The 19,131-nt window shown below is 28.9% G+C and overlaps 1 protein-coding gene across 1 annotated transcript in view; it reads right to left on the bottom strand.

The window, feature by feature from the left end:
- Nucleotides 1-1,200: 1,200 nt before the first annotated feature.
- The window catches only part of LOC142322189 (insulin-like receptor), a 374,309-nt gene continuing 356,378 nt past the window's right edge, over nucleotides 1,201-19,131 (bottom strand). The window contains exons 19-24 of the mRNA XM_075360979.1: nucleotides 17,531-17,693; nucleotides 11,016-11,223; nucleotides 8,428-8,593; nucleotides 5,638-5,812; nucleotides 3,146-3,282; nucleotides 1,201-2,043 (exon numbers count right to left, since the gene is read on the bottom strand). Of these exons, the coding sequence (XP_075217094.1) occupies nucleotides 1,603-2,043; nucleotides 3,146-3,282; nucleotides 5,638-5,812; nucleotides 8,428-8,593; nucleotides 11,016-11,223; nucleotides 17,531-17,693 (1,290 nt within the window). The 3' untranslated portion in view covers nucleotides 1,201-1,602. The remainder of the gene's footprint in view (nucleotides 2,044-3,145; nucleotides 3,283-5,637; nucleotides 5,813-8,427; nucleotides 8,594-11,015; nucleotides 11,224-17,530; nucleotides 17,694-19,131) is intronic.

Genomic DNA, 19,131 nt, shown 5'->3' with positions numbered 1-19,131 from the left:
AAATGAAAGTTAAAATGTAAAATGCACTATAAATATTCACTTCTGAATTAGATAAAAATTAGAGTTGCAACATTTTTTTTGCTTGATATGTATAAATTAAATTTAAAGATTTAATATGATTAATTTTAGAACAAAAATAATCATTTTTTAAATTATTTTGTAAGAAATAAAATTTTCCTATGTTAATAAATACCGATTAGAATTAACCACAAAAATTATTACTTTAATGAATAAACATTAATATCCTTTAACATTATACAGTGCTGAAATTCTTCATCGGATTAGAATTGGAAGAAAATATACAATCATGAAAAATTCATCAAAACCAATCTTAAGTCAAAAACCATCTGGAAAAATCTGGCGTAAAATCCACATGAGAAACAAAGTATATAAAATAGATTTCCAAACAAAAATGGTTATTTTAAATATAGGAGAATAAGTTCTTTATTAAGTATATTTTTCCTACTTGTTTAAAAAAATTATATAAATATAAATTAATTTATGACAGTCAGTAATAAATGGAACATGTATATATTTAACCTGGGAATACATTTAATTTTGTTATTAATACTATTTGATTATTATTATTATTTGTGTGTGTTATATATATCAATATATATCAATTTGATAATAAAATATAAAATGAAAATAAAATTTCTTTCATCAATTAAAAGAAAATAATAAATTAACTTACCACAATTAACTGTAAAAGTTAGTAATCTTTTTAAGTCTGAATACAGAGTATTTTTTAAACATATTAATTTATATTTAAAAAAATAAATAAAATATATTTAAAAAACTATAATAATAGAATTAAACTATGTTTATTTTCAAAATAATAAATAAGGAAAAAATAGTATAGAAATTTACAGTATACCTTTTTTTATGTAACATACAAATCTACTGAATTGCAACAAATATGACAATACATCATAATATAATATAGTAATAATAATAATAATAATAATAATAATAATAATAATAATAAATAATAATAACAGTGACAGATCATTCATTCGATATGCCTCTTTTATATTTATAATAATACAAAAAATAAAATTAATCTTAATATTATTTATTCTAATAATAATCAATGTAACTAAATAACTATGACTTGTTCCTAAGATTTCTATAGTTAATAATAAAAATAATAGTACAAGTAACAGTAATAGTACTAATTTTTTTAATTTTAGTGGAAGTTGTTAACTGTAGTTCTAACAGCAGCAGCAGCAGCAGCAATAGTAGTAGTAGTAGTAGTAGTAGTAGTAGTAGTAGTAGTACAAATAATAACAATATCAATGTTGAAGTTGTTAACTGTAGTTAGAGTAGTAGTAATATAAATAATAACAATATCAATTATGTTAATTAACTCTATTTGGAACAAATCTTTGGCCAGTGTTTTATTCATATTATATGGCAACTCATCTTAACCAGCTGATGGTTGTCCATAAAATACAATACTAATATTATTAATAATAGTAATAGTAGTAGTAACAATAATAATAATAATAATCTTTAATTCTAGCAATACACAATAATAATACAATACAATAACATGTATATATATGATTGTCACATTTGTCACAACTAACAGTCCTCCGGTCAACACTTTGTAGTCTTAATATTATTACCATTATGATGCCGCACTATATAGCCATTAGGCGTGGGCGTAGTGCTACCATTACTTACTTTACTGCTGCCGCTCGATTGCGGCTGCTTAAAATCCTCATCATCACTTAATGAAAAGTCTTCTACCTCCCTTGTAATACACAAAGGTGTATCTTCCCCACCCATAGCCCCGACACTAGTTGAACCACCTCTTAGTTCGACCCCTTCCTCACTATGATAAAATGAAACGGAGGGAAAATCAGGGTCAGCATCATTCAATAAACAAGAGACTAAATCAAGAAAATTTGGCCGTAATGTCGGCTTATGCTGCCAACATAACCTCATCAGATTATATAGTTTATCAGGACAGTCATCAGGCCGCTCCATAACACCACCGTCTTTGACATACTTTAACACTTGGTCATTGGATAGACCCTGAATAGTAAAGAAGAAAACAAACAATTATAAACCATAATATTTACAAATCAAAAATAATATTCAGATCATATCACTACTATCTTATAAAGGTTTTCTTTTTACATTACATTTTATGAAACAACATAGAAACTGGAAACTTACACATTGTTCATTCAGCCAGAAGCAAACCAATAATTAAGTCAAACTCTCAACTTCCAAGACAAATGGTTATCTTTGTCAGCCATTTTTATCATCAGTTTTCATTGATTTTTTAACTTTAACACTCAATAAATATTTCATTCCCCATCTCAAAAAACATTTTCTGTCAAATTTACTGTATACTGACTTTTTTTCTTTTTAAATAGAATACCCAAGAATAATGTCAATAAGAAACTTCAGATAACTTGGAATACCATACCACCATTCATAACATAACATAATTAATGTATGACTTATTCTATCTAAGTAAACTGTTTATTTGATAACATAAAGCTAGAAAAATGTAATAATTTTTTAATTATTATTGAAGTTATGTTCTTTTACTATTCTGCAAAAAAAAGTTAATATATGTTTTTGAACTGACATAGTCTAAAATTGTTGGTCCTTTATAGAATGGCAAGTATAGATTTATGAATTTACATATTAACCTTTTGAATTAAAAGGTCAGTAATTGAATCAACAATTTACTACTTTTGACATTTTTTTCATTAATATTTAGATCCCACAAGTTTTAGAAAATTATTTATGTAATTAATACTTATGCAGTCTAGTAAAATCTATACAAATGTAAGAACAGCAAAATTGGAGCTAAGAAGAAATCATTATGTACCATTAACACAAGAATCTTACACTTAATTTATACAGATCCCTCACGTACTCATGCACAGCTGAAAAAGTGAACAACAATCTTTCTTCTAGCTGTGAGTCAGATACAATTACATAATTAGCAGTAACAAATGTGATAAAAAATTTATCAAAATTTTAAAATAAAAACTATATTTTTCAACAAGATAAAGTTCAATCAACCATGAGACATAATTATTTTATATTGTATCAAAAAACTAACTTACAAAATATATCATAATTACTATTATGGAGTTAAGTAGCATAGACTACAAACCTGATAAGGCTGTGATGCTAAAGTCGCCATCTCCCATAAAACAACACCAAAACTCCAAACATCTGAGCTAGTTGAGAATACACCATCTTTTAAACTTTCAGGTGCCATCCATCGGACTGGTAGAAGGCCTTTTGTACCTATTGCAACAAGATTTCAAGATTTATCAGATCATTGCAGTAAATGGCAAATGTGATCTTGTACTTAAAAAAATATCTTTGCAAGCTTAACACAAAATCTATTTTCATAAAATAAAAAATAATCAGAACTCATTTTTAAAATATCAGTGGTAATTACTAGGATAATTACAAAGTATCAGTAGATAATTACAAAGGATCTATATTATATAGTAAACACAGTCTATAACAGAGCTCTTCATAATGAAAATTTCTCTCTTAACGAAACAACTGGCTGATCCCTTCACAACTGCTATACCAATCAATGAATTATAGTATTATGCAAAAGAGCCAAAATTCTTCAATAATAGTAGAAAAATATGTATCCACAATTACTTTTGATAATGGGCCTGGCCCATTTTTCAAGGCTTAACAACAAAATATAACTCTTTAAATAAAAAAAAGTTACACTTGATCTCAAATGCTGGTTTTTCCCTTTCTATGAATTTTATAAATAACTTTCTTTATTGACAAATCAAAGCTGCTGACAATTCAGCATCACACTCAGTGACCTGCCTTTGCTTTGTAGGCCATTAACACTGGCCTAAATCAAGTAATGTAATAAGCAATGAAGTGATGCACATCACCTATATTCAGTAGCAGAACTGCAGTTCTCATTAAGAAATTCTTGGAATTTGTAACTTGTCTAAAAACTTCAGATAATATATGGACAATAGAGCGAACTGAGTTTCACTATTTAAATTACCATTATTATTAAAAAATTCATAATTCAGATACAGTAGTTATTGTATTTTTATGTAGTGTAACACTACCATACAGTAGGTTCAGTATTTGCAATATATTTACAATATATTCTTCCACTTTATTAAAGCTCCTTTTCTCATAATTAAAATTATTCAGCTGTTAGAAGTAAGAAATTTGATATTTGCCATAATTTTTGTTAGATTTCTTCTACAGTAGGAAAAGTATATTACTTAAGTAAACTACTAAAGAAACAATAATAGTAAAAAAACTTGAGCACTGATTTACAATTTTCTAGATGGAAATTCTTCAGCAATTTCAACAGCAATGAAATTCATACTTTCTGATTAATGGCTTGAAAAGTGAAATTCCTCACTAAAAATGTTGATGTAGAAATTTTTAAAGGTTCTGATAACCAACTACAAAAATTTTAAACATCACAATCTCCTATTTGACAAAATTAATGGTGAATATTGATTGGTAATTATCCTCTTCAGTTGCAAGTTTTATATTCAGTACCTGCTGCAAACAGAAGTCAGTGTTATGCTAAAATACATCAAAACAAACCTATAGTGTCCTAAGCTTATTTGGAACTTGGTTGCAGAATAATTTCTTAGACTTGTAAATTATCTTTGTTATCATATGGGATGAGAATGTTTTCAATGACATTATCTAAGTAAATTTTGTTGCTAGTTCATCATGAGCCTTTGGATATTTGTCAGTATCAAAAAAATGTACTAAAAGATACTGCAACACATATTGTTTAATTCATTAACTATCACTTTCATCATCTGCTTCAGAAATTTTTGTGCAAAGTAAAACCAGGATGTCAAGAGTGTTAAATATTTTAAAAATATGTAGTCCTTTTATTTACTTATCACTCACTAGTAACTTCCATCTATCAGTTCCTGTCACACTGGCACAAAATGGAAGTTACTCTTCTTTTCTTTTTTTTTTTTACAATTTTACAATTATCCACTCAACAAAAATGTTGACTTAATGTCAACATTTTTTTTTTCTAATATCATTGGAAAAAAAATTAGAATTAAAATATTTAATATTTTACAAGTGATTTTGCAGGCAATTGCTGAAAGTCAACATTAACCTGAACTTCTTGTCAGAAAACATTACATTATAGCGTCAGTGTGGTTATTTTTTACATGTATTTCTTCATAATATAGTAACATCATAATTTTATTTTATTTCAACTGTTCATGAATAAATGTTTTTCATGGATAAATGCTGGCAGTAGAAGACTTCTGGGAATAAAAAAATATGAACAATTTAAAAAGAAAGGATGGATGAAAGCCATTAGTGGAAAGCCTAACATGGGTTTTAGTGCCAATAGATTGATGAAGTATGAAATGAAATATATAAATAAAAGTATAAATGAAATGAAGTAAGAAAATTTATTAAATTTTGCCTTAAAATAGATCAATGGAACAGTTGTCAGGGACAGTTTCCCAATATTTCAATGGATACCTTATGTTCTTAAGCACATTTACTGAAGCAGGACCACTCTGAGAGCAAAATATTATCTAAGTCACATTATTGTCTATGGTAACACTAATGAACTGCAATCAAATCATAATAATATTTGCTCTAAAACTGACTTACCTTTCCTATAGTAGTCTGTCTCATATATATCTCTTGTCATTCCAAAATCACCTATTTTAACAGTTAGATCTTCAGCCACCATACAATTACGAGCAGCTAGATCACGATGAACAAATTTTTTTGCAGAGAGATATGCCATACCATCTGCTATTTCTACAGCCATTTGAAGAATTCTCTAAAAATATAATAAATATAATATAAATACAAAATAAATCAGTTAAAACCCTAATATAGGGACTTCAAATGCTAGTGTCCATGATTTAGACAGTACTAATTAAAATATATGAATAAGATAATAGCAAATCAAAATTTAAAAAAATAAACAAAATAAGATAAATGAGGAAATAAATCTTTCTCATTTGATGCTTCTCCAAAAAAAATCATGACTTAACACAATTTTTACAAAACTACATTTTTCTACTTTGGGATGGAAATGCTTTCCTTCAAAAAGAAAAGCTAATAAAAAATTCTCATAATAATTGCAACAATAGGAAATAGCATGACGAATTAAAGCTTACTACCCTACCAGGGAACTAAAGAAAGCTAAACACAGATACTACTTGATCAGAAAAAAAATTATTTTCAAAGATGGATTACTGTTTCCAACCTGATTTACAAGTTTTCAAATCCACAAAAAAAAACTAGCTGTATAGAATATAAATAAACTGACTTTACTGAGCTTTATAATTAGACACCTTTACTTATTCTGTAACAGATTCATGTTCTTTTCTATCATTGCAGAACCTATTTCTGTCAAGAAATATAGGTTGAAAAAATTAAAAACTTGAATGATAACTAAGAAAAGAATTCAACTTCTTGATTTACGTCTTAACTACCAGTTAAGTGTCTAAGACTTAAGTTACAAAGATCCTTAATTAATTAACTCAGAAACACAATCCACACACACACACAATCTCTCTCTCTCTCTCTTTGCAAAAACCAAATTCAATATTGATGTTGCTTTGATGGAAAATTTTAAATGTAAAACATTTCATCTCCATAAAAAGTAAAATACATTCCAATCTCAGATCGGGATACTGTTGTATTTATTGTAACAAAAAATGAGAAATTTGAAAATACTGTATATATTTTATTATATAAAAAATGTAATTACTTCATACTCTATATATATGTATATTATTCATTTTTTATGTTCTTAAAACAACATCAATCGTCGCTAACAATATCCTGCATTGCTAAATGTACATGCCATGCAAGTTAATTCAACCATGTACATACTGTTATTACGAGAATAGTTATTGTTTTAACAGCAAGTAGCTTTTGTTTCATTTTCACTAACATGACATACTCTTTCATTGATTTTCAACATTGAGAATATTTTTTAATTATTTATTGCCTCAAATTAACAACTTAATAATAACTTTCAATAACACAAATAATAACCACTGTTAATCTATTTTATTTTATAACTTAAATTCTTAATTTTTTTATATTAAATTTTATAATTAGAATTTTTGGATCACTCCTTTCTCTAAGTTTTAAGTGTATATTAGAGCAGGATCATTTGATCAGCTATCCATAATTATATAAAACAAAAAAATTATCATTAGTAACTTAAAAATTAAAGCATTGTCCCAAATATCCTAAATTTAAATTAGTATATAAGAGTGTATAATACTGAATAAAAAATAATAAATCATACTAATTTTAAAAAACTTTTAAATAAAAAAAGTTTGTATTAGTTTTCAGATATAAAAAAAATAAAACTTGAATAAATTTATCATTATTAGTTTTTTTGGTTGTACTATTTTTTTTAAATTTTTTTAAAGCCATTGTTTATGCCATCACTGTCCTGTCACCGTCATCGTTGTGGTAGTAGTTGTTTTTGTTGTTATAATTATTGTGTCTGTAATTTATTTTTTTATTATTACCTTGCTGCTTTTTTTACACTACACCTTTGGCCATATACCTTACAGATTAGAGTAACAAACAATACTTAAAATATATGTAATCCCCCTATAAGCCAGTAGCAGCATACTATCATCTATATCTGCCTCCACCACAGTGGTCAACGCAACAGGTACCCCAGAGACAATCATATATGCTTTCTCCAAGTCAAAGAAGACACAAGGAATTCGCACAGGATAAAAGAATTTTGGATAACAGTTTCAAGAGTGATTCAGTGACTGATGGAAGATTTGTCATAACAGAATCTGCACTGTTCCATAACAGTGTAAAGAGAGGACAGTCTATGGTTCACCATTCTTTCAGCCATTTGCATAAAACACTCATTACCATATCACTACTATATGGAAGATGGAGTGATAACTGTAGGCATATTATTTATCTTTTCTAGCCATGTAGTATGGTAAATGATAAACCTATGTAACAATGTTATATAGAATTAGCTAAATGGAATAGCAATAGCAGCCAAATACTATCATTTTCAAGGAACAGTGTAATGAAAGTATTTTATATCAACACTCTCCTATATACAGACTTAAGTATTCTCCACACACACACACACACATATATATACACACACACACACTTAAGTATTCTCCAAATAACAAACTAGTTAATTCATTGCATAATTTGTATATCTGAAATTTTAAACTGTTTTAGCAGGTGCAAGAAGTTTAACAGCATGTTTGCCAAAATATTAGCTACATCATTGATAGATTCGCCTAGTTTTCTTCACATGATTAAAGTAGGTGTTGCTGTGCTAATCAATTAAATTGGGCAGGAGACATTTAGTGACTAAAAAACTTATATTTGATGCAATATAAAGTTTAAATGATAGGTGTTTTAAAATGACAATTCTCTCACCCTTAAAGAAGGAGGTTGTTTAATAACATCATCTGTAACGTCTGGCCGATGTGATCTCAAATATGATTTGAGATCACCATTAGCCATTAATTCCATTACAACCAAGGTAGGCTGCCCTTTAGAGACAACTCCAAGCAAGCGTACAACATGATAAGTGTTGAATGCCCTGAAAAATGTTTAAAATAACAATAATTACCAAAATGCCAAATTCAATAATGAATAATGAATAAAATAGTATAAATAATAAAATAGTGGTTTAACTCCCTCTGCTAGTCAGAAGCTACTTATTTACTTATTATTTCATTCACAATATATATGTGACTGAAATAGCAATTTTTTTACACCAGCTGTTCTAAGATAATGTAAATACCTAAGTTAAAATTCATTTAAACAACAGTTACTTATAACTGGATTCAAATGCCTGGGTTTAAGCCAACTATAAGACAGGGTAATATAAAAAAATATATATATTTATTATTTATAACCAATTTCTTCCAACCACACTTCTGGCAAATAGGAAGTCCGACACAAAAATGATTGACTTGCATCATGTGTAGTGATGCATACTACACTACTGACATCAGCCTATGATTATAAAGAAAGAAGTGATAAACCACTGCTACCACAACTTACAAATAAGCACAAATCAATTCACTAAAAGAAACAAATGAACACTGAACACTACACACTACACAGAGTTATAGCAAAACATAATTCAGCTGCTAAACCATCAGTTTGCCCAACCAACAGATGTAGTACGTTTTCCCTGATGTACTAAAATTATCTATTGCTTCAGATTTTTGTGAATTTTATTCAGTAAATACAACTTATTAAAAATGATATGGTAATTCATATAATTTTTTTTTTGGAACCTATTTAATCTAGAATTTATTGCTTTTAAATGAATGACAACTATTTAATTTTATTTATTTTTAATATAAATTCATAAACTAATTACTGTCTGAAAGAAAAGCAGTTAGATTTCATATAATCATTAAATATTTGAAAAATGTATCTACTACTAATGTTTTGATGATAATTCCAATAATATAACTTATCACATATGATTGCAAAATAATTCCATATGAAATAAATCAACCTTTATTACACATGCTTTTAGTATAATGTAACCTATTTTGTTTTTTACCTCAGTTAAGCCTTGAATTACATCTCTACTTTTCAGCATTTCCTTTTGTCTGTCAAAAATGTTTTTATCAAACATATTTAAAAATAAAATAGTTTTTAGATGTTAAAACATGATTACTGAATGTAAATAGAGACAAAATAGATGGATTAATGGGATGCAAGACTCTAAACATATGTGTACTGGATATGACAGATTGACCTATCCATACATCTACTTTTTATTAATGTTTAACAGATCATTTTTTTTTAGTTTTATTTTTGTGTATTACATGTTTGAAAAAGTAAAACTGATATTAGAGAAGACATTTCATTCAAAATTTTAACACAAAAAGAAGAGGTGATATGAAATAACAGGTAGTATAAGTATTTCAACCACATGTTGTAAACAGCATGTATAGAAACTAAATCCATAAGAGCATCCTGTTGACAGCCTGCAGCTTTAACAATACAAGCCTGATCTCATACAATACAATAAAGCATTAGGTTAGTAAAGTCATTACTACTTGCTAATATTTTCTATTTTCTGGATTGCTATCATAACTTAACATCACACTTTAGCTGACTGTAGAACTGCAGATTGACTGGCTAACTTTTATCATTACAAATAGATGTACAAATAGATGGATGAGAAGAGTAAATCTATTCAACTTTTTTTATTGCTTTTATAACTCATATTTAGAGTAGGACTATACTATTATTACCAGACGAATTTCTGAATGTCAAAGGTTAAATTTCTGTAAGTAATTGAATAATAAAATAAATTATGGTTTATTTTTTTTTTAGGAATAATGCAAATACTGTAAACACCTACATCCAGTGATAGAGGCCTTTTACCTTATTTTTTTTTTATAAATAATTATATAAATAATATTTTTTATAATCACAGGAGGGGCTAATTAAGTCTTGTGAGAGAGAATATGATACATGAAATTTATAACACATAAAAAAAAACCGTATGATTTATCTATAAAATAAAAAATGTATTTTATTTTAATCAATATCTATGTAACTATCTAATAAGAAATCAGTTTTAGAAAATCAGTAATAAGAAATCAGAATTATCATGAAATAAAGGTTATCAAGAGAAACATCTACAACTTGCACCCCAAACAGATACTAAATTAAATATTTATATTTGTCCATACATTCTGCTTGTATAAATCTGTCACAGAAAAACTTGCTTACTAGCGTACATAAAAATTTAGACAGTTATGAAAGTGATGATTCTACTATTTTTTTAGTAATGTAAGTTCATTAGTAGATAGGGTTTGCTTCAAACAGGAAAGGAAGTGGCTGTCAGAACAAAGAAAATCTCTTTAACACTGACTGAGCTTTACATTAACTGATAGCACATTCTGTACATGAATAGTTGGCTACTTTCATACCCATATATTTATTTAGTCATAAATCAAGCATTATTAAATTTTAAAGACTTTACTTACTTCATAACAGATGCTTCATTTAAAAATTCCATTCGTTCTCTATCTGTGGCATTATCAGTAACTGTTTTAATAGCGCAAGGTTTGTTAGATTCATTTGGTACAATGTTATGAGCTATACCTTCATACACCATACCGAAAGATCCCTGACCTAACTCTCTTATAAGTTCAATCTGGTTCCTTGGAACTTCCCATTCATCAGGTACATATGCTACAGAATGAGTAAAAAAAAATATTAACATTAATCATATTAGTATTAGTATTCAGTAACAATAAAACAAATTCAAAGACAAGATAAATACACTGACAAGTAATAAATAATTCTTTTAAAAGTCTACCATTTTATAAAAAGTTGAACACATCAAAAAATTTAGAAAAAAATATTTTTATAAATAAATAAGAAACAAAAAGATAACTTTCTTGGGATGCAAATGACTTCATGGGGTATTGCATTTAACTTCAGTAGTAAAACAAATTTTGGAAAAAAGTACTATAGTATAGTACTTATAAGTATATGTAGTAAGTATGTATTTGTTGTTTTTCGTCAGTATGTATTGTACTGAAATATTTTTTTGGCAGTAGTAAACTGTTTCACTTCACAAAAGAAGTTCAAAACTGTGATGACATATAAAATGAGAATCATATTTATAAAAAAACCAAGAAATTATTACAAAAATTTTATTTAGATCCGACAACTGCTTGCACATGAGGAAGTGAATCGAGAAAATTCCACATGTAAATAAACTATAAAATGTAGTACTATTGTAAATACCTAGCCTATCATCTGATACATAAATAATTACTTTGCTTTTAGAAACACCTTAGTGTATTTCATTTAGTAATACGAGGCATATTCATAAAATAAGGGTCAATGGCTTATATTTAAATATTAGCAGGTCTGAACACAGTTTCACACAGCAAGGCCATCTATCAGCTTTTTACAAAGCCACTGCAGTTGTTGTTTTGATTCATTAGTCGTTTGCCTGCCAGTGAATGCAGATCATAATATCTGCGACAATCGTTTCTCCTGCCAGTTGTAAAGTGCACGCTGTGATTCAATTTTTGTGTGCAAAAGGATCTTTAGCTGTTAAAATTCATCAGGAGTTGTGCGTAGTATTGGGACCTTCAGTAATGAATGAAGAAAAGGTTAGACAATGGTGTTGAGACTTTAGAAATGGCTGCACGAATGTGCATGATGAAGAGTGGAGTGACAGGCCCAGTATTCAGACCGACAAAATCGTTGAACAAGTGAACCGAAAACTGTGATGTGATTGGCGATTGATGATTAGTGCTCTGGCTGATGAATTTCCACATGTTTTACGACTTCTATCTACATAACTGTCACAGAAAAGCTCGGATATCACTAACTGTGTGCAAGGTGGGTACCAAAAATGTTCACTGACCAACACAAAGAGCAAAGAATGTGCAGTGGATGAGCATTTTTTGACTGCTACTGACAAGATGATTTATTTTCCTACATTGTTACAGGCGACTACATGTAAATATCCCACACCAATGCAGAATCGAAACAATAATCAATGCAGTGGCGCCATTAAAGTTCCCTAAAACCAAAAACGTTTAAGCAACCTCCATACTCAAGTTGAAAAATGTTGGCTACCATTTTTTGGGACAAAAAAGGCATCATTTTGATCGATTTCATGGAATGTGGATCATCAATTACAGCTGATGTATTTTGCAAAATGTTTACCAAACAGATGGGCAATCCAAAACTGACGACGTGGGAAACTGTAGTCTGACATAATCCTCCTTCAAGACAACACACGTTCTCACAACACTGCCTTAACAAAGAAGAAGATTCAAGATTTTCATTGGGAACTTTTGACCACCCTCCATACAGTCCTGACCTTGCACCCAGTAATTGCTTCCTCTTCTTGCATTTGAAAAAGTGACTTGGTGGACAACAGTTTGAAAATGACGAGGACCTCAAGACTGCTGTTGTCAAATGGTTCAATTCCCAAACGGCGAACTTTTATGCAGAGGGGTTAAAGAAACCAGTGCAGCATTATGATATGAAATGTGCTTAGAACTGAATGGCGATTATGTGGAAAAGTGAAGTAGATATGTAGTAAACTAAAACTGTATGTAAAACCCTTTTCTCACGAGTTAATTTTTTTTAATGACCAAACAGCCCTTACTTTATAGATATGCCTCATATCTATTTACGTATCACAAAAATACAAGGTTTGTCAGTTTGAGAACTAATCAAATATTTAAGTGTATTTTTATTATTATCAAAAGTAATACTTACTATTTCTTGCTACTATAGGGCACACAGAAAATTTATTTGATACACTAAATTTGTCTAACTATTAAAAATGATTCCTTTGAAAAGGAAACATAAATTAATTAGAACAAGCATTTATGACTCATATTTTTTGTACAGAATTATGTTCTTTAAATTAATTTTTTGTACTGAAAGCCAGCTTTCTAGCATAGCATAATACTAGAAAGCTTTACTTTCCAGCACAGTAAGTTTCATCACCTGCAATAATATGAGTAAGAAATTATCTCATTTCCTTTCATTTTGATCCCAAAACAACAAAACAGTATCTGTTCGGTTTGCTTTATGTTGGAACAGTAAGAATGTGTATTTCACCCAAAGTTTTGTGTTCTAGAGATGAAAGATATTAAAATTTTGTGCTTGTGGTATAAGAAACATGTGGAAAATCTTCATATATATTATCAAGAGAATATACCAATCAAGTCTGACAAATTTTTCAGTGTAAAGCAACAAAATATCAATACCATTCACATGTCCAGTTACTTTATCATAATAGACATTCTCTACTTTCAATGAGGGTCTACTTTGAGTTTAACCCTTGTAATATGAGAGCATAACTGGGCCATCTTTTAAAGAAGAAACATACTTTTAAAGACTGGCAAAGCTACAGTTGTGAATTTTAATCCATATTTATTACTAATCTTGTCTGATTATTCACCTGGTATGATAACAAATCAAAAATTTGTTGATCACAATTATACGATAAACTGTTGAAACACACTTGATAAATTATTTACAATTCACTTTTAGATTACATATTAATTCTTTTTCAAAGAACCTTTTCATAACTAAATTATTTAATACCACTGGTTCTGAAGAAGGTTCTTCAACTTTCTGAAGAAGTAATTCCACAATTAGACCTGAAGAGATGTCTTGGAAGAACAGTTTCCATGAAATGTGAAAAGGTGTTGTACATGATTTTTAAAATTCAGAAGTTTTTTATGTTAGCTCCAACAACAGACAGAGAGAATATCATAGAAAGTAACATAAGACAAAAAACAACCAATCACTGCTAAAAGCTCAATTGAATTGCACTTGAGTGCTCATGGTAGAGAAAACTTACCCAAAATGACATACAATTGTGATGTATGAATCATATGAGCAAGATATGTAAGTTTTATAAGCCTGTTATTTTATTCACTAAATTTGTCTTATAATAAATGTCAAATATATCTTCAATTTTTTATTTTTATTTTTAGGCTGAGCCAGGAGTATTTTTACAGTTAACATTTTAACTGTATTATTTTTAACTGTATTTTTAACATTTTAAGCAAACTATTTTTTTTTTCATAAATACAATTCTTGTACAGTCTATCTACATTATATGAATATAGAAACTATAGAGAGGTGAAATTTCTAAGAACATGGGATATATCACATCTTAGAACACATTGTTTACACTTAAGTTTACACACAGATCCCCTATAAAGTTTTCATAAAATTCACAATTTTTTTAATGAGCTGGTTGAGTGAGCAATTAGCTATGTATTTAATCAACTGTTATATAACTATTCTATGAAGTTACAAGTTCAGTTCCAAACTGTAAGAAATAATCTCTTTCATTAAATCTTGATTTCTATCCTGTATTTCCATAGTTATTTAGTGTGCAGGTATATGAGGTTTGATAAAAAAAAGTGGCCATTGTATAGCTGAGTAGGTCCAGAATTTTAAACCATGGAAATGTTTATCTACTTTCTGGTGATTCCCTAGGGGCATCATCAGAAAAGTTGTCCCTAAGGGTTAGGTTAGGTTAGCTTTGTATAGCAACATATGTTCAGAACCAATCACTTACCTTTATGCCAACACTGCCTTTAAAAAAATTGTGTATCACATTCTCGTCTTTCACTGAATATCTAAACAGGTACTCTCTCAAATAGCCTTCCATATGGTCCTTCTTCTTGCCAAATGCGTTCACATCAAAATATATAATTTTTCCTCCATTTCTTTATTTTTAAGTCATTACTACATTTTCCCCACTGTGTCTTCAAATTCAATAATCCATGTCTCCACAAATTTTAATATATCTGCTTCCTTCCCAACATAGTACATATAAAGTTGAAAATAGAAATATCACATCTGATACACGTGCCTGCCATTATTCTATACGGGTAACTACTTGAATCGCTGTATATATCCTCCCTCATGCACACTTCTGCTTAGTGCATATAATCCCAACAATATAACATATCGATCAGTTTTACAGTGTATTTTTATTAAATACCTCCTCCAATTGCATGAATAACCATTACTCTTTGATTACTTCAAACTTCTCTCCTGTAAATTTTCCAATATTTACCTAGTTTTTGATCTAGTCTGCTATACATAAACCAAAATGATACACTGAATTCTAGTTTTTCTCAAAAAATCTTAATTTATTTATCAATATTGATTTTGTCTTCAAAATACTCCCCTTCAGATATAATACATTTGTGCCAGCACTTTTACCAATACTCAAAGGATTTCTAGAACTCAATAATCGATATGGCATTTAGCTCCTTCGGGCGATTCTGTTTTTATCTCTTCAATGTTGGTGAAACATTGTCCTTTCTTGGTTCTTTTCAGCTTGAGGAATAGGAAGTCATAGAGTCATGTCTGGCAATTACAGAGGCTGAGGCATCATAACAGTGTTGTTTTTGGCCAAAAATTCACCAACAAGCAGTGAAGTGTGAGCAGGTGCATTATTGTGGTGTAAATGCCATGAATTGTTTTGTTACAAATCCCAAGCGTTTTCTTCAGATTGCTTCATGCAAACAGCATATAACTTCTAGGTAGTACTCCTTATTGACTGTAGTACAACCTGGTGGCAAAAACTCATGATACATTAAGTCTTTGAAATCAGAAAACACAGTGATCAGAACCTTCACATTTAATCAAGCCTTGAGATTGAGAGCTTTTTTGGGTTTTGGCTCTTCAGAAAGCTTCCATTGGAACAATTGGGCTTTAGTTTCAACGTCATACCCATACACTCATGTTTCATCACCAGTTATGATCACTTTGACCAGTTTTGGATTATCATTCACTTCATTCAACAACTCCTGAGCAATGTACATTCAGCCCTGCTTTTGATCAAAATTCAACAATTTTGGAACAAATTTTGTTGCCACACAACAAAACATGCACAAAGCATTCAAAAAAATTGCTTGTAATGAGCCAAATGATATGCCAGCACATCAGCAACCTCTCTAATAGTGATTAGGTAATTTTCCATAATAATTTTCTTCACTTTTTCATCATTGTCATAAGTTGTTGATGTGCTGTAACATCCAAAACGCTCATCAATGTCTCACGGCCGCCCTCTTCGAAATATTTGTACCTCTTGTAAACATTTGTTTTATTTATAGAAGAATCACCAAAAACAAGTCAACATTTCCAATACGGTGCTGCACTTTATTGCAAAATTTAATGCAAATTTTGGTCCACTTTTCCACAAGTTAAAAATTGCTGAACATATCAAAACACATGTAATCTTTTTGACAGCCAGCAATAAACTAAGCATCCAACATGGCTACTAATGTAAATATATGTTAGGGTCAAATGTACCAACACAACAAAAACAAAAATTGTAACAATTGGACTTATACAGCTCAGGAAATTTAAAAACTTTGTGTATTTTTTATCAAACCTTATACTTAGATCATTATGGTGTAATTAATGACACTATCTCAATAGCGTATCTCATAGAGGTATTACAGCATCTATTTAACTTCTCAGAAATGAAGTTACTCAACAGAAATATCACAGTTTAAGTCAATATATGATCTTTACAAAATGGAGGCATATGCAGATATGAAAAGTTGGTGTATAATGGAAAAAGGAAGAACTTGGATAAAACAAAATTGAGTTATGATTGAAAAACACTGAACAAAAGAATGCAAGATAAAGGATGTATTTTAGGGTGCTAAAATGTAAAACTGAACTGATGTGATGATAGTTAAGAGATTTAAAGGGAGAAAAGCTTTCTACAACAGCACTTCAACACTGGAAGATAGAACACTGATTAAGTAAAACTGGATGACCTTAACAAATAAGAACACTGAAAACTGAATACATATTTTTAAATTAAAATTTTTATCTGGGTCATTAACTGGGTCACTTTATAGACCACATCAAAACAATCATAATGATCTTACAATTCCAACATCAGCTTTGATAACTTAAACTATTAATTAACTATAAATACAAGTAATAGTTTATTTAAATTAAATAATATACTTACCAGTGCTAACATACTCAGGGTTGACAGTTGCTATTAATCTATTTTTAGGTATACCTCTGTTATACTGTCTACGTAGATATATAACCATTACACAAAGCACAAAAAGTAGTACACCAACAATAACACCAACTATTATTTGCAACTTTGAAACAGCTGGAGGACCCTACACATAAAAAAATAATAATAAATAAAACAAACCAAATAAGAAGGTAATCACCACACTTTTTACAAGTAAACTAAAATTAATTAAAAAGATTATTAAAGAAAGCCACAAAGATTCCATTAACTGTAATTTACTGTATTTTCTTCATTTAAAAAAGTATCCTCTAATCTTAAAATGTACATGTTTAAAAATTAGACAAAAGGAATTAAATTTAGATGAATTACATGCCAAGTCATAGTTTATATGGTTAGATTTTAAACAACTACTGATTTTTTTTTTTTTTTACTGTAACCTTTAGTGGTTTAAATTAATATTATTTCTGTTTACTGAGCACTCCTTTTCTGAAATGTTATTTTTTATAAATGGTTCTTTTTATGTGAATATAATCATTTAAAATACACAGTCATGCAAAATCCTGACCATTTTGTTTTTTGAGCAGCAGGGAAGGAGGCCTACTCAAAAATTTCAAATGGGTCCAATGGTCATTTGATATATCATTTTAAAGAGTTTGATGAGACAAGAAAAATGATATAATTAAAACTTAATTTTGATCACCCAGTTCAAAATGATGGCCAACAATCTGTTTGCTACAGATAGCTAGAACTTTCATTATTTGAGATATCCTGATTATCTCTCTGGAAATTATATCCAATCAGAGAGGCTAACTCAGTAAGCTCCAATTTAGAGTATTATGCCTTCAGGGGGGATAGGGGGCAGCTTAAAAATCTAAATGGGATATATGATCTCGTGATGTTATTTTAAAGGTTTGTGAGACAAACAAAACTGTATAAATAAAGTTAAATTATGATTATTTAAACCAAAATGGTGACTACAAATGACATTAAGTTAAAAAAAAAAATTGAAAAAATTAATTATTAAAATTTTTTAAATAATATTTTTAATTAAACTTCGTTCTGAAGAATTTTATTTAATTTAGGCAAATAATAGTTCACAATTTAATTACTTTTTCACATACAATTTATTCTTATCTTTCATTTTAAAAAAGTCCTATGATCTCATGAATTAAAAATACCATCTAATAACATTATTTCACTTAAAACATTTACTGTTTCTCACCTCACATTAATGTTTAAACTACCCTCCCTGCTCCTTCATGCAGTAACATAAGACGTTACTGCATGATGATGACCATTTTATTTTTATTTTACGTTATCTGTTTGTGTATTATATCTGAGAGCACAAAACAATTTTTTCACAATTTTATCTTAACACCTGGGCTGCTAGCAGCCATTTTGTTTAAGAAAATCTGCTATTTTTGTTGTTTTCAAGGGTTAGCGATAAGTTAAATAACTTTTTTATTTATTAAGATAATAACTTAAAACAAGTCATCTTATTCTAAATGAAACCATTTACAATTCATGTGTGACCAAACATTTGGTAGGTTTTGAGAAAATAACCTAAAACTTAATTAGAAAAT

Source organism: Lycorma delicatula, chromosome 3 (assembly GCF_047948215.1).
Source record: "Lycorma delicatula isolate Av1 chromosome 3, ASM4794821v1, whole genome shotgun sequence".
Taxonomy (NCBI): Eukaryota; Metazoa; Arthropoda; class Insecta; order Hemiptera; family Fulgoridae; genus Lycorma; species Lycorma delicatula.
This window is presented reverse-complemented; position numbering and strand designations above follow the sequence as displayed.